Here is a 17,911-nt window from a genome sequence, read left to right as displayed (position 1 = left end):
ACGAACGAACAAACTCGTCTACTAACAAATAACCCAACAAAAATTACCCATCGACGATACGTGCCACGGATTCTAATAAAACTGAACAAAACGTGACGCACGACAGCCCGCGACCTTCGAAATTCGAGCACCGTTCACCGATCGGCCAAGAGATCATCCGGCATCTCGGCATCGGTCTCTGGTATTTTTCGATCGGTTAAAAAATAGTTCGAACTCAAGTTTTGAACGACCGATCGTCAGTGGCCCCGAAGTTTCCCGTCGGCGTTAGAACGTGATGAAAATTCATTTCTCGACGATCGCCACAGTTCCACGGTTCGTCTCAATTCCCAGATGTGCCGCGGTGCATGAGTTTCGTCGTGGGTATAAGAGAACCTTCACGACTTTTCTCTTCTTTTTTCCTACTATTCAAAAATTCTTGGTCCGCGGCAGCCACACGTATACACGTAGACACGCGCGCGCTCTGACGGGCGCGAAACCTCCTAAGTTAATATTAATAGCGATATTTATGACCAAGGGTCAGTACCGGTGCGGGCACCCTAGTAGGCGACTTCTGATAAAAGGAAATCTGAAAATGCTTTGATTTACGAGCGTTTTCCGCAAGTCCTAAACGGTGAATAAGTTATGGGCAGGAATTGGTATTTATGTTTTGCCACGGGGAAGTTTTTTTATCCTACTTTTTACCGATCCCTCTGTTTTTTTTTTTTTATACCTTAGCTAGGTATGCGTGTATTGGAACAGTTGCCACTCGACTTACCCTCGGACGAGCGACAAGTGAAGAGGCCAATATCTGGACCCGGGGTCTTATCGGTAACCAGGCCTCTCCTCGGTCGAGGGTCTGTCACTTACGGGTCAATTTACGTACAAGCAATCGCGGAGTTAAGACGAATAATATTCATTCATCCAAATTCAACCAAATGTTTAATCCTAGTAGGTCACACCTCAGTAGAATCGCATAACGGTCACACGGGATGGAATTCGCTTCAAACGTGATATTTTGCTTAAAAAATGAGTTCTAAAAATCTATAAAAAATATCTCGGTATTGTTCAAGGATCGCAGAAAAAGTTCTGTCAGTTTTCCTAACCAAAATTGATTGTTTAAGTATTGTAAAACATCGGCGCAAAGTTGAAGAAACTGCCAAAAATGTCGAAAAGAGTATTTCGCACGAAGAATGGCGCCACGAGACTCATTTCCACGACTAACGGACTCTACAAGGAATTTGAAAAATGATTGGGGTAAAATTTACCCCCAGTGACCTGTCGGGGTTAACGAACTCGTCGAACGTGAAATCTTGGTGAGAATTATCGAGTCTAAATTGCGACGCCTGAGGGCGACGGACGCGATCGTCGGAGGTTGGGACGCAGCTCGAAGGGTTACAGAGGGAGTCGAGTATAGTCGAGCACTTAGCTATCTCGTCAACGACATCCGCCGTATTCTTCCGCGCGTTATACAACCGAGCTTCTGTTTGTTGATGCTAACCTCAGAAACCAAGGCGCGACCACCGTAAGATTACACGGACTGCCGCGCTGTCTTTATTGCTCTCAGGCTCTCTGTCTTCTCCCTCGCCGCTCCTTCTCGGTCCGTTCGATCGCACACATGACGCTGGTAAGTCAGGACGACATGTGGCGTCGCGCCTCGTCCGTCCCGGCGTCCGACCCCCGAAAATCTCTTAGGGACAAATGTCGCACTTATTTATATCCAAACGACACCGCGGAAGCATTAGCCGACTCGTGTACCCGCTCTACGTGCTCATCGCGTCGCTACAGGTTGCCTCTCGAACAAGTGGTCGTCGGTGCTAATTTTGGAATCACGTTGAAAAGTAACCACCGACGACGCCCGCCGCTTCGTCGTCTGCTCGAACCGCACGCCTACAGGGGAAGTTGGCACGCAGAGTCTCAGCATCTCCGGCACACTTCGAAATGTGTAAAATATCGACGACGAGGTTAATACGGATCGTGAGAAGTGGAGATCGGCATTACCCGGCCAGCACGGATTATCCCTTCCGGTCGTTCCTAGCGAGGAAGCGTTGAGAGAGGATCGAGACCGACTCTCACGGTGGATCCGAGCACCTTGAAATTCCACCCTTTGGCGTGTGAAAGACCGTGGCAAATTGAAGAACATAAGCGGAGGGCTGCGGCGATTTCGAGAGTCGGGAACCCTCCGACGACTGTCTTAGCCTTAGTGTGTCGCTTAGCACCCTATCTGTGGGGATCTTCGCGAACGCCCCCGCTGGGGGCTGCGTTTGTCGTGAGCATTACTCACTTTCGGGACGTCCCCTGGAGGAGAAGAACCCACCCTCAACCCGACGCAGGAAGAGCCAACCCTCGGCTTGCCTCACACCCCGCGAGTCCACTGACTACATTAGAGAACGAATCTTCGCCTCTTGCTTCTCTTTCTCTCTCTCTCTCTCTCTCTCTCTCTCGCTCTCTCTCTCTTTCACTCACTCTCTTTCTCTTTTTCGTTCTCGGACCGATGCAGAATACGTGCTGCAAAATTCCTCTGGGAGCAGACCGCGATCTCCGTGACTTTCCCTTCTCGTGCCTGCGCGAGCCTCGGTCGGTGCTTTTGTTCCGTTGAATTAAGCTCGCTCAAAGTTCCGTGAAATTAATACCGATCTATCAATATCTTCCTCAATTCCTACGATCGACTACGCTATGCATCACGCTCTAGCCGAGAGGAATCATATTAACCCGTTGGCGAATGACGATGTTCTCAACCAAAACCAACCCTGCCCCAAGGAAATTTATAGGAACCACAGCCATGGGACACAATAAAGATGAATTATTGCTGTTATTATATACTTTTTGAAACTATCACTGTGGTGTTTGCATGTACAGTACAGGATGTTGCAGTAAGGGCAACACCATACACATTATAAGAACGCCTTCTAATTTGCGCTGCAGTAATTGATCTTTGTTGCGTCCGTAACTCAGATGCAACAAAACACTGCATTCTATTGAGGAAACTTTCATTTTTACTAATTCTGTTTTCACTTACACCGGCATTCTCCACAACTGTTTCAAATCCCACTTTCAACAAATCCGTACCTAACTATACTTGAGAACAGCACACGATAAAAATCTCCATACGACACAGCAGCGAATGGATTGTGAATCGCGGTGTGAGGGTCGGATCTGTGTTGTTCAAAACGTCGTATTACAAACTGTATACTAGAAATTCTGCCCTGTAACAGAAACACTCGTCTATTACAACATCGTGCAATAATTTACATCGTACCCCTTTCTTGGTGACCCGATACGTAACATGTAATCAAGTTCACCGCCGTCTTTCCTCCGCCAATTTATCACCGCGTCATCGTTACTTATTTTTTTCTCTCACAATTAGCCCCCAAGCCTTATTATTATCTTCTCCCGGCATCGAATTCGAGCGTTGCCGAAAGGTTCTTCGTAGCTCCGAAGGTTTTCAGAATCCGGTAGATATTCCGTGGCTGAGTCGATGGTACGAGGCACTGACTCCTGGCTTCACGGGGAGGCAGGGAGGCAGGGAGAAAGGCGGGCAAGAATCCCGCGCGATGACGGTGTAAGATTTCCACGCCCTAGACCCTTGCATTTGGAACGCACGCCGCAGGATCGTTGGCCACGGCTTGTCGTTTCTTAGGGTATAGTCCGACGATGTCGGGGCGCTATGACGTCGCAAAGAAGTCGCGGGTCCCCTAGTTTCGATACTGTAGAAGAACGGCATCAGAGACGAACCATGCTTCCGCCGGGTACAAAGACCGCGTTCATGGGGCACCATGGATGTACAAAATTATCGAGTGACTCAAACGTATCTTTACGCTTCGATTTATCAACGCGTTTATATACGGAATCGTTTAGGAACGCTGCTACTCCGTCTATGTATCTACGTTATACATGTACCGATTTATATTACACGTGTACCGTATCCCCCAGAATTCTCCTTCTGCCAGTTGCACAAGTAGGATTCACGGATCACTGATTCACCGTTAAGACCATTCGCTATCGCACGGGTAACCTTCTCCCGCGCCAAATACGTATATTCGGCTATTTTCAAGTCGTTGTACAGGAGTAATTAATCCTTGAGATAAATCCTGTATGGATTGGTCGTTCTCGAATAGGGTTGTTACATTAAAAGTTGGAAAACCATGTAACATCAAGGAATTTAGTTACATCTTTGAAATTCTGTGAAGATAATCAATCCCGATACTATCATCGGAATATTTGTGTCGACTCCGTAAATGCCTCTTGCAATCCGTACAATCCGTATACGCGTATAATCATACAGTTTATGTTGCAAACCGAAATTATCTTCGAAAAAATCTTCAACTTTTTCCGACTAATGAAATACATTTTTTAAAAAGGCTTCTTTCAGACAGTAATATACCTCGGTCGACACCCAGCTGTACCTTTGTAATTGATGGTTCAAATTAGTCGCGGACCATTGCTTCGCCGAATAGTTAATTAGCAATTCGTTATCAACAAACAACGGGTTTTTGTCGAATCTCGTGAAGCCACCCCACGCCACGCAGTAGCTGATCTCTGGTCGGATTCATTGAGCATATCGCGTCAGGTTCTTGGATCGGTATGAAAAAGCCACGAACCATTGTGTACAGCAAGATACAGCGCGCGTTGACGCGAGTTGCGATCGCGGGCCGCGTGTCTTACTCGATCAAGCGGAAAACTCATCAAGTCTGACCACCTTCGAGGGCCCATGATGCCTCTGACAAACTCGGTCATCGACCGTCAAAAGATCTACCTCATCTCTTTGCTTTTATAACCCATCTTTTTCCCGGCTGGTCTTCTTCTTTTTCTCCTACTCCTTCTTCTTCTTCTTCTTCTTCTTCGTCGTCGTCGTCGTCGTCTTCCGCTATCCTCTATGCTATGCCTACGGATAAGAGTGTGTCTGGTGTTAAATTTATTTTTACAATTAATGATCGAGTAAACCATACTCGTTCACCCGATACTTTCACACCTTTGCCATTAAGGGATCGATCGATGCCTGCCGCATGAATCACAAGAAAAAGCGACGACTAAAAGATGGTGTTAACGAAAAGAATCTTGAGTTAAAATTCAACCGTTTCACGGAATTTCCGTCCATCTTGAAACTTCGTATACAACTTGATCCGTTGCAACATTTACACAAGATTTATTTCTCTTGGACAAGATTAAATTCGAATATTTCGTACGTGAATACACCGGAATATTCATCCGGTTCCCATTGATACTTGAATGAAACTCTTCGGCGAATCGTCATTTTTCTATCGCGTCGTTTTGGTCTTCCTCTCAGTCTCGCCCTCTTGAAAATAATTTGAATAATTACCTCCCGGTTTTATATCAAGGATGCTAAACAGCTGCCGGCTGTCTTCTGGGTTTCTCGTACGTGTGGCGCGTCTTTGTCGTAACCCTGCGTCGCCGTTGGGTGGTGGACTCGTAATTCCGAGTCACATGGAACGGAATACTCTAATCTTATTAAACGCGGTATAGTTTGCCGAAAGCAAAACACAAGTATTTCATGACGGTGAAGTCTCAACCCCCGCGGAGCAATAATTTCTCCAGTGAATTGGCTCCATAAGTTTCACCCTGAGACAGTGCAGGGAGTATATTAATTTACTTTGAATTTACCACGGTTCACGTTCTTCTCAGCTGCCCCGCCGTTGTACATGCGCGACCACGTTTGGCACAGCTGAAAGCTTCCACATTTTTTTTTTCACCCCCGTCAACCTCGTGCAACTTTTTACCGCGACTAGGTTGTGATCGATTTCTTTTTTTTTTCTCGCTTTTCGTTATTGCTTCTTTCTATCTCCGTGTCATTTTACAGATAAACCCAGCGATTGTCGGCAGTCTCACGTTATCTTACATACATACACACATATACACATATATATATAAATTACTGACGGAATTAGAAACCTGCCGGTTTATTAACTGCTGTGGTTTTGGGTATTAAGACGGTGCTCGAGGGGTGAGTTTCACCCCACCGCGAATAAATAACCCCAGACAGGTTGGGAATAACTTAAGATACGGACCTTCCATCCTACCTTCCTACCTACGTATCTACGTGCGTTTGCTGCTCCGAATGGGCGGGTATTCGAGTGTTTGGTATACGTGTGTACGAAATCGTTGTAATACGCAGAGCGCACTTAAAACGTGTAAGGAACTTGAAGAGTGGAAAAAATGAGCGGTAAGGTAAGAGGATCGAGGCAGCAGCACCACCAGCAGCAGCGACTGCTCCGCGCCGAGGATTAAGACATTTGCGAACTAATAATTTTCAGCATCAACTTGAAATGTTTTGTCCATCTCGTGTGAAATTTCACCGAAGGTATATCGGGGTTCGGGCCTAGTTTTTCGCTTCGCTTTTGAACCGCGAATATTTCCGCATCTCTCCCCATTCGATGACCGGTAATTTGACGTTCGATGAATCACCCTTCGATACCGGGGCCGAAATCTTTGCAGACTTTTCACAGGACAATAGGTGTTAGCCTGAGAAGATGCACTGCCTCGAGGTACTCAGTTCGAGAGCTTACTCTACAATTATGAGCCATACCCACGTCCGAGCGAAGCTCATAACGAACCCAGTATATTACCCCGTTCACTCCGAGGCCTCAATTCGCTATTTTGTAGTCCTCTCCTCTCGGCAACTCGCCCAAGACTTGTATATATACATAAACATCTCTCTCGAGTCCTGGGGAAATATTCCATATACGGCGTCGTATCACCTTCGCTCTGGTTGGATACGAGGCTGACCGCGTGCTCCACGGGGTGGCGATATTCAAACCGTCGCGGAAATTCGAGGGAAAAGAAACCACTCGACTTTCGTCATTCTCGTACTCATCGTCGAAGAACTGTCACGGGTTTTCAATACGATTTTGCTATTTGTACGGGTATGAGATAAAATGCTGAGAATCTAACGATTACTGCGGGGCAAGTGTACGACGACTGTTAAGCTGTAGTGTAATTAGAAGACACAACGGCGATACTTAACTGCGGAGATGCTCGCTCGTTTCTGTGTCATGGAGCTCAAAACCCTTTTCCCATAGGTCTAATTATAGCAGTCTCGTATAGCCTGAACGGGTGGATATGTGTCCTCACTCCTCACACATGTCGCGTACTGTTCACATCTGGCTACTAGAAGCTAAACCACGCTGCCTATCTTTCGATTTGATTTATTTTCAAAGAGCGGGAAAAACTTGTAATTTAAAAAAAAAAAATAACCGTACCGATAAAAAAAATTAGGTATACTCGGGCTCATCCTCGTTCGTTGGACATTCTCTCCGCTCGATTCGCATACAGATTTGGCCACATAATGTGCCGAGTCGACTGAACCTGCCGCGCATACGAGGAGCAAAAGATTCCGAAGATGAAAGGGTTGACGTAATTAAAATTTTATACTTGAGCTGAAACCGCCCGTGCACGGATTTAATATTTCGTATATTAAACCGCAACAGCCCGATACGGTAAACACCTGTTCTCTTTTTCAATTCATCTTTCGACGGAGAAGTTGGGGAAAAAAAGTACGCACACGATATTTCAATATCGCTATTTGTCTGGGCGTGCGGTGTCTACTCTCTACGTGTAACGCCGTTTCCCGTCAGAATTTATACCATAATAAATCGCGACACGATATTATATTGAAGGTAACTTTAAACTCACAAGCTGAAGATCCACCCAAATGTTACGTGGCATTCGAAAGATTTGATTTGTTGCTTACCCTTGTCGACGATTTCTCAGCGTACCAAAATATTGAGGAACGATTTCTTACCTGAAATTATCCCGTTGCTGTACTTTTCATTATGTCTTGAAACATTCGAACGTTATCGTTTATAGCGAGCGAAGCGTGCACCGGGACAAAATCGTGCGAGAAAAATATCTGGATCTGTCAACCATGAACTCGAATATTCACACCCCGAGGGCTTCTTCGTTTGGGTTTTTAATTCACTTTTTCCATCAACGGTTTCGTTTTTTCCTCGTCTTTTTACGCGTTATATTTCTCTCTTTTTCTCTCTCACTCTCCCTTTCAAGTTATGGTTAGTGTTTTTGCGCTAGCTTGACTAAATTTTTTCTCAACACCAGGTCAGGGATCATTAAGAGGAGGGTGAAGAAGGTCTGCAGACGCATTCTTCAGGGTGCCTCAAAGTGTCATCAACCCCTTTTTACACTTTTTACCCCGATTCGAGTTCTATGAGCCTCATATGGTCGATGCACAAAATCCTTACGCGAGTGTGCGCCGTCGGTGTTCGGCTCGTCACACGTCGTTCCAGTTTCTTCGTGTGTGTTGCGTTTAGTTGCGTACAACGTATATAGCGTGCTAACGCTGCGCTGCGCCTTGCGTAGATAGGAAGATGCGTGGGAAGAGGCTGCCTCTCTATACCAGCCGTCGGCAGCTGTTCACACATGTCGTGTATAACCGCGTAACTAAAACTGACTTACACCTCCAACAAAAACAAATACAAAGAATCGCCTCCCCTTTTCCAATAGACAATTCCGCCTTCGCAGCTCTTCAGGCCACGTATTCTTTTACGTAATCCGCTTTACACGTTTTATTATTATATGTTTTAGACATGCACCGTCTCAACTGTATGGGAAATACGGTTCAAGCTTAATATCACGTAATCGGTTATCCCAAAATCAACATGAGATCGTTTCTCAATTTTAATTAAATATTAACGTTACCATTTGGTTATTATCAGTGAAATAAATCGAAGAAATTTGATTACATATATTACAGCCCTGCGGAATAAGATTCAACCAACAACTGAATCCAGTTATGGAAACTCATAATGTAAAATCGTAAGATCAACTCATTCAAATTTTTTCGTTTTGTTTGAAAATATTTTTTCACCACATAAGTCAAGGCAGCGAGTTTGGATCAGGCACAATATTATCCTGCCGACAAGTTTATCAGTTCAACGAGTTAAAAATATGAATTTTCAGTAAACAGTAATGTGTGAATGGAAAAAAAATTTGATACGATTTGATAAACGCCAAATGTGGAGAAATGTGCTAAAATTATCAAATTCAAGGGTCATCATTGTTTCGAATAACGTAGGAATCGTGCAATTATTATATTTACACAGCATAAAGAAAACAAATTTATGATACATGAACAATGCATTAGTTGTATAACCAATAATATAAAAAGTCAGAAGCGGTTGCTCAACGGATTTCCCAAAATATATTCCACTTTCCAAAGAATGGGAGAAATCGGTGGTATATGTGCGTTGCAGCAGCCTGAATTCCCATTTCACGAGTGATTAAAGTGAGAAAACAAGTCGATCTGGTCTCTCTCCAAACCCAACCCCACGTTTCAGGTTTCACCCTCAACGCTGTGTGATAAAATTTCCCCGCATATTTATGCAACACGTAGAGAGAGAGAGAGAGAGAGAGAGAGAGAAAGAGACATCGAGAATAGAGTATTTCCCCCAACGGGTTCTTTGAAAATAAAAATGTACACGTCTCTTTATTTCCCTTGATCTTTTTCATGTCCCGAAGTCATTCACGTTTCGTTTTTCCATCTCACTGTTCTACGTAAAATTTTAATTGTTTTTCTTGAATCTTCTGTGCAGACGGACACGCCGATCGACAGCGAGGTGGACGTGGAAGCCGCCGTGATCAACCACCAGCAACCATCCCCGGAAAAAGGCTTCAAGGGTAAGTCTGTGCAGTGCCCGATGTATCGGGAGTACGGGTCTAGCCGACGTCTTAAGCGAAGTTCAATGTTAAGTCGACATTAAGTCATCCTCCCGCCGCTTTCCCCCTCACCTCGGCCCCCCGCCGCTCCCTTGCACCGGCGACCAGGAAACCAATCCACTTAGTCTCATAGAAGGGGGCAGTTTTGTTCTCAAACAAGAATCTGACAAATATGCCACGATTTGCCGAAGAAAGGAACCAAAGTGATCCGACCTACAGTAGCAGACGAGCCCTTTCCCCCTTGTGCAGGGGCGATGTAGGGGCTGACTGTTGAATTACTTAGACCCCGAACAAAACGTAACAAATGACCATGAATCAAGCCACTTATGCGTTATTGGCCATCTTGGCCCGTTTCCACCGTTCGACCGTCTCTGCATGCGTGTATATTGATACGTCGCATTATCGCCACGAAGTGTCAGCAATGGAGGAGAAACCCCTCCAGGATATCGCCTCGGGACAAGCCCGGCCCTTCCTGGGTTTCGATTTTGAGACGCAAAACGATTTTTCGAAATATGTAATCTTGCACGTTTCTTCTTCTTCTTCTTCTTCTTCTTCTTCTACAATTTTTACGACAGATTCACATTCACTCAAGGAATCGCTGAAAATTATTTTAATTATTATTTTTTAAAAAGACACGAGACATATATGCTACTCGTCTGTGTTTTATTACGACTCTTTACTGCAAGGAATATTTTATTTGTGAAGAAAATTGAACGCCAAATAATCGGGTTGAATTTTTAACCAAAAATAAATATTTATTGGTAAAAGAATCGTGACCTGAAAATTCGCCACATGGTGGTTGATTTTGGAACTATTGAAAAAAGGAAACAAATTGTCGAGGTTTGGTCATAAGTCGATTCACGGCCGAAAATATTACTGATACATTTATTAAAAGTATTGTTAAACCACGATATTTCATCATGAAGTTAAGTATAGGGGAAATTTATGCATTTGTGGATTGTTCATCAACCAGTATAAACTTTGTGAGGGTAATAAACTCTTCGATGCTGATCACGTATTAAACTGCAGCAAACTTGCAGATGTTGAGAAAAATTTCCGAATTATTTCATTTTGCCAACAAACATCTAATTTACAGAAGACCTTCCGAAAATAGAGAGTGAAATACCCGCAAACAGGAAAATTTGTGGAATGAAGTGTAGCTACAAAGCTGGCCTGAACAGTAATTGTGAGCACACAGTTGGTGTGTTATTGTTCTGCAATGGGTGAGTGATAGGTTTTATATCATTTTGAAATGCATTTCGTAGCTATGATATTTGAACTAAGAATTTTGTTATATTTCAAAAATAAATTGAACGATTTCCAAATAGTCTCGAGTACCGCTTTGACAGCGCTTCAAGAACGATCACTTGAGGATATTAAAAAAAACTTACCATTGCTAATATAATTTTTTTTAAATTCGCAAATATATTAACAAAACTAAAAAAAAAAAAAATCAGGAGAAAATGCTCAGACATGCTCAACCATCGATGTGTGGTCATAATTTGTTTTAAGTGTTACTTTACGAATAGCACACTCTTGTTCTTCGAATAGCTTGATTTCATCGCGACGTCTAAATTTATTACTGTAACAAGAGTGATTTTTTAATGGCGTTGTCTGATATTCTTCAAGTGATCGCTTTCGAGGTTCACACCAAATGCACTTGACGTCGGTCCTCGAGAGCATTTGCAAACCGTTCAATTCATTTCTGTAATGTAACAAAGCTCTGAGTCAGTACAATATAGCTATGAAATGCATTTGAAATAGTGTATTGTGTAACAAAGAGGAAAACTCGGTCTTTTCGGGCCGAGCCTAAGTTTTTAATATGAGTCGTAGGTGAGCTGAAGACGAATATTGCAAATACGCGAGGCGAAAATGCCGTTGATTTCTTATTGCACACGATTCTTTACATAACGAGAATATGTTACGCGTTTTTTCACGAAATTGAGGTTAGGCTCGCCTAATGTAAGATTTTCTCACGACAGCGCATGCGGGTAGTACGGAAAAGACCACTTTTCATTCCTTGTAGTTGAAAGTGGTATTTTCTGTATTACGCGCATGCGCATCCGCAGACTCACTCGACTGTCATAGAAACGTGTACCTTGTGTACGGAAAACACGCATGGAAAAAACGCGTAAAACATGCTCGCGTTATGTAAATGAAATTAAACCGATCACTTACCGATTGCAGATTAATAACACACCCAACCATGTGTTCACATGTACCGCTTAGGCCAGCTTTGCAGCTACGCTTCATTCTACAAAATTTCGTGTCCGCACTTATTTCATTCTCTATTTTATGAAGCTCTCTGCTTAACCCTTTAACGGCCAAACCTCTTTCCCGATGTAAAAAATCATTTGTCTTGATCGAAATGTTTGAAAAATTACACCTTTTGAGCATAGAGTTCTTCAATTTTCATGCGTATATTTTAAATAATAGCTGTTTCGTTGTTGTAGCAAATATGCATATAGCGAAAATTTCCCGGGTACTTCACTTCATGATGAAATATTGTGGTTCAACGGTACTTTTAATAATTGTATCAGTAGTGTTTTCGGCTGAAAATCGATTTATGACCTAACCTCGACGACTTGTTTTCTTTTTTCGATAATGTCAAAATCAGCTACCAGGTGACGAATCGTCGCGGTTGTTTTACAAATACCATGGAGTGTGGACAATTGAAGTTTTACTCTGGAAAATCATATCATTCAAGTTTCCACGCGATAATTCTGATCTTGTAGAGTTTTTCGAGTCACTGTAAATACATCGTCTCCGTTTAAAATTTAAAAACGGCTGAAACGTCAGCTATCCGAATTGAATAATTGTAATAAGTGTAAAAGAACGAAAAACCTGACAAAATAAGAATAAAAGCTTTACTCTTGATACGATTGAAAGATGACCGGTTTTTTATAAAATTCATTTCACCAGATTTCTTTTTTTTTTCCAAAGTCGATTTACTCGTTTCGCAAAATTCGAAAACGACGCGGTCGCGTGATTTTCGCTCTTGCCACATCAAGCCGTGAAATGAGATCCACGTTTTTATTTCTCATTTATTCATTTTTTCCGTCGGCTGGCGACGTAGGGTTTAGCAAGGATAATAAACTCGCTGCGTACACACACTTACACGTATAGCAGCCTAAACGCATCGGCGGTGTATCGGCGAGAATCCGTGAAGGTAAAAAATGAACCTTGAAGAATTTGTCTTGAGGACTTTAGCCGGTAGTATAAAAGCTAGTATCTGAATCCTTAGTCAAAGGGGCGCTTCTCTGTAAGACCGAAGGTGGGATCTCTCTTCGCCTCTTCCAAAAGTTTCAACGCCTCGGCCCTAAGTCTCTCGCTCTCGCTTTCTCTCCTCGCCGTTATTATTAATGGTTTTGCGAACTGAGTTCATTAGAACCGGCAGTTCAAACTTCCCGGCGTTTAGGAACACGTCTCTGACACTTTGCACTAGGCTCTCGTTAGGCTAGCGTTACGTCATGTGCAGTTCACGCTCTATAACTCTTTCAAAGTAGGCAGTTGTGCTCGGTTGTAATTAGCTTCCGAAAAATCGTCTTCTACCAGATATTTTTGCTTAATTACTTTTATCCTTTTTTTTTTTTTTGTTTTTTATCTATTGCCAAATGAGAATAAACCCTTGTACCGCGAATTCTCATTAAACCATATAGGATTTTGTAATTACTTAACTTTGGCACAAAAACTCGTGTCGAAAAACCGTCCGCGCTTTGCCTCTGTGTACGTATAAGATTCGGGCAGAATGCCCAGGTGTTTTTGGCCAAAATTCGTTTCCCTCACAGTACGTCGTGTGCTCAATTTTAGAACAGCCGTCCGCATGTACCGCATGTTTCTTCTTTTTAACTTGGCCTTGGTATATAAGTCGCGTTCCGGTTTATGGCTGACGAGTATAAACTGGGTCAAAAACTAAAACAAGAGAAATAGATACTCTCAGTAACCTGAAAATCAGCCCTCAACTCGATCGAATCACCAACAAAAATCTCGAGCTCTTGTTAAAGGACAAATCGATTAGATCTCTCAACGGACAAATATTTTAATTTTTTTTTTTCTATTTCACCCGCACCTCGAGCGTCGAATACACGGATCAAGCTTTTTAAAATCCTTGGACACGGGGCATTATCTGAGTAATGACTGTAATAATACAGTTAAAAAAAAAAAAACAACGAAATACCGGCTATTCGCAAAACTCTAGCGATTTGATTTTCGGGCAGGGAGGAAGACGGGGTTCGGTGAAATCGTTGCGCCGTACGTATACGTATACGAAAATAAGGCTCGAAGGCCTCAAAACGACATAATAGTTGGCCAACGTTGAGATTGCTGCACGGGTTCACCTAACTTATATTTATTATTACATTACCAGACCGGCAGAGCTGTATAGTGTGTAATATAATTCACGGGGAGGTTATACGGCGTCGGGAATACCGACGGACTTACGAACACGCGTGTCTTCTACTCGGATTTTACGCTCGCACAAACACGCAGGGACGCACAGACAGACGTACGCAAACGATGTTAAACTTGTGTGCAGGTATCAGAATTCGGTCTCGAGTGCAGTGTGCACGCGTGCATTTATTCAGGTCTACGCAGCACTTGGAAACTTTGCTACGGTGGTGTTACATTCATGGTTCATTGTACATTCGCTGAGGCGGCGGGCCGCTCGGTCGGTTTTTTGCGTCAAGGTAGCGCACCGGCTAAATTACGAAATTTTCTTGCGCGGTAAAAAATTAAGCGAAACAAACAAGAGCGGAATATCGTACAGGTAAAACGAAGAAGAAAATCAAAACCCCGTGTTCTCACATTTTCTACGTATACAGGCGGTCCGATCTTGGCGAAATTACGCGAGCTGAGAATCAGGGTAGCTTAAGACGTTGATGCCCCGATCCGGGGACAGGAAACCACCTTCCGCTCATAACCCCGCAAATCTACTCTTTCGGACAGGTTATCCACGCATTAGCCTTCTCCACGCCGCCCCATCCGTGACGAGCTTGACGTTTTCATTATTTTCGAACCCATCTTTCCGCAACTGAAATTCAAGCCGATCCTGCAGGAACGAATTTAATTTTTTAACTGTACGATCGTCGACGTGTTCTTTCAAATTCCCAGAACGTTGCATAAGGCACTGAAATTTCCATCAGGTGTTCGTCGTCTTGTAAAAAGACCGAAATTCTCGATACTTAAAATATACCGTGTTTATGTGAAAGAGGGAAAACACATGCTTGTTATTTTAATCAAATTACCAGGAATGTAGAAATCAGAAATTGGTAGTACGGTATATAAAAGAAAAAAAAAAAAAAAGTGTCACATCTTAGCGGTGAAATAATCGATGCTAATAAACCAAATCGGCTGAATTGATCCGAATTCATCGTTTTCTAAATTCAGCATATGCCGAAACGTTATAATTTTCCCGTTCGCCTATGAGGGCGCTTTTTTTATTCCATTGCAAGCTCTGATGCAAATGTCTCGAAAATAAGGCACCTCAAACCTTAAGGTCTCCGTTGGATCGCGGCCAGACTAGGGATGCTCCTATCTGTACAACGTCCCGCAGGGGGGATGGAGGGGCGGCAGAGAAGAGTGAGAAGCTAAGGAAAGAGAAGGGAAGGAAAGGGAAGGGAGGAAGAAAGAAATTTTTTGCTATTAGCTAAGTATACGGCTCTGGCTTATGTTAAGCTTTAGCAATTATTTATCATAGTCAACTAACACAAAGCGAAACAAAAGAATAATGAAGCAATGAACAAGATACCCGGCATATATACCCTACCCTTATTCAACGCGACATCGTTAATTATATCCTTATTCCTTTCTACTCGAACAAAATATCCTCGGATAAAATAGAAAAGAACCAAAAAAAAAAAAAAACCATCTTTTCTATAATTCCCGCGTAATGAAATTTAATCGAGTGCGCATTGCCGCCTGCAGCGTGAAGGTTGAAGTTGGGTTAGGGTTTTGACTTTTGAAGCGTCAAACTATCCCTAATTGAAAACGGAAGTCGTCGCGGACAAACGAGTTAAAAATTACCAGGCATACCCTTGATTTCCGCCGGGTAGCTTCTTTCGAAATTACCTTTCACCGTCACGAAACGCTGCTAAACATTTTCTCACCTAGTTTAGAACGCCACTGTCATTTTCACGAGTCCTTTTTCCTCGGCTGATGTATTTTTAACCGGCGTGGAAACACACCCGCTCTACAATTTCACCCAAGGATAACCTGTCTCGGGTCTGACTTTCTTAGAGGGTTGAACTTGAATCCTTTTTATACTTTCATTCATTTTCGTCCCAGAACCCGTTTCGCCGATCTCTCGGCTGCAATCTGTGACTTACATTTTTTGCGATCTGTAAATATCGGTAATTTTTCGTTCATGCATCGGGTCGCGTGAAAGTGTCAAGTTTTGCTTGTTCGATATCCTTTTATTTTTACTTCATCATCAATACGCTCGATTATCCACCTCTTACGCCCGACATGCATATACAGCGTCGCTTGTCGCGAGAGAAAACTTTTCACTTATACGCGGTACGTGTTATGTTATAGACCTGTATACGCTGCATTGTTGTGTGTCGGAGCTGTTATACTTCGGCTTTTGGCGATTAGAAAGGCCGGCTGAATCGTTCTATCCACTTTTTGCCTGGAAAACATATTCGGTGAAAGAGTTATTCGAGCAGAAACCTCCGACGAAGCAACCTAATGAACTGACAGACCGATGGCTCTTTTATATCGATACGTGCACGCGTCTATAGACACCCCAAAACTATCTCAAACTTTCGTTCTCTTCGGCGGAGAAGCTGGCCGACGCCACTCGCCGCTCCTAAATACAAAAGCTCGTAGGGAAGTTTTCCTCCTTGTAAAAGCCTGACTCCATCCTATAATCTGGCCCAATGTTTACCCGAGGAAAACTCATTCTCGTTGTAGACGCGATAAGCCGCAGCGAATATAGAGACGCAATTTTATAATTAATACGGATTGGTCACGAACCAAAATCTATACTTTTTAATAATCGTATTGCGAGACACTTATATATCGAGTTATTAAAAAATATTATATTCTTAAGCTAAGAATACCTCTTCGAATGTACAAAAATAGAAATTACTGGAATAATAGACGTAATCTTACGGATATCGATAATTCGATTCGACTAACATCAATTTTTTGGCTAATCAACTTCTTTAACGGTCACGCAGATGCTACATATTGATAAATTTACGTTTATCGTATTTCCAAGTTAACGATAACGCGGTTGCAGTATGTAGTTGTTTAGCTGTTATTATAATAATATGATTGGTTTACGCAAAATGGCAAGTGTGTGTAATTTCTTTTTTCAGGAACCGAGTTGATTCCGAGCTGATCTGGATGGACGGACTTAAATAGAATTTTAATATTAATAATAATGATAACATTCACTATTGTCAATCCACATTATATATTTTTATACACGATCTAGAATTTATCTATTACTATAGTAAGTAATGTCGTACTGTAAAAATCGACGCAATCTTTCAGCTTTCTTTTCTCTTCCGTTTTTCTACTCTTTACCCCCTTTCTCGTTATTTATAAAACCTGCATTACTACTCAATATATGTAATATACATTTACATATGTATATATGTATATACGTACAGATCAACACTATACATATACGTATAAATACATGCACACATAGTCGCAAGATTATCTTATCTTATCTTATCCCTGTATATTTTTTTCTTATTACGTCGCACCTCGAAATTTTTTATTTTTCTTATCATGAATGGATCGATTTTTTGCACCTCCTGCAGATGTGCAACACACTACATTTATACGCTATATTTTTTTCTTTTTTTTTCATCCCTGTCTCTCTCGCTCTCGCTTTTCCGTTTTACATCGATTACAGATAGTCGAAATTTGTAAATAAATAAGGTAAATTAAATATATATATATTACAGGTGTATATGTCAGGGTGTTTCTAACATTTTTTGTGTTTTTTTTTTTTTTTTTGCAACGGGTTCCAAAGTTTCGTTTAAGTATAAAAATACGCTTGTTAAAATTTGAGCTCTTGATGTTACCATCAAGAGGTTGCGCATCGCACTTTTCTATTTTCTATAAGATAAACACGGGAAAAATGGTTTTTCCTCCTTCTGATTTTTATAACTAGCTAACGATGCGTCTTACAAGAAATTCACAGACATATTTGTGTAGGGAATTGAACGCTCTTTGAAAACTCATTTGAGATCAGAAATTATTTTTAGACGTTAGATAAGATTAGACGTTAAGT

General features: G+C 42.3%; 1 protein-coding gene across 2 annotated transcripts in view; it reads left to right on the top strand.

Moving 5' to 3' along the window:
• LOC107217449 (ubiquitin carboxyl-terminal hydrolase 48-like) overlaps positions 1 to 17,628 on the top strand; it is a 58,954-nt gene extending 41,326 nt beyond the window's left edge. For both annotated transcript variants that reach the window (XM_015654979.2, XM_046743581.1), the window contains exons 17-18: positions 9,540 to 9,624; positions 16,983 to 17,628. In XM_015654979.2, the coding sequence (XP_015510465.1) occupies positions 9,540 to 9,624; positions 16,983 to 17,005 (108 nt within the window). In that variant the 3' untranslated portion in view covers positions 17,006 to 17,628. The remainder of the gene's footprint in view (positions 1 to 9,539; positions 9,625 to 16,982) is intronic.
• The last annotated feature ends 283 nt before the right edge of the window (positions 17,629 to 17,911 follow it).

Source organism: Neodiprion lecontei, chromosome 6, assembly GCF_021901455.1.
Source record: "Neodiprion lecontei isolate iyNeoLeco1 chromosome 6, iyNeoLeco1.1, whole genome shotgun sequence".
NCBI lineage: Eukaryota > Metazoa > Arthropoda > Insecta > Hymenoptera > Diprionidae > Neodiprion > Neodiprion lecontei.
This window is presented reverse-complemented; position numbering and strand designations above follow the sequence as displayed.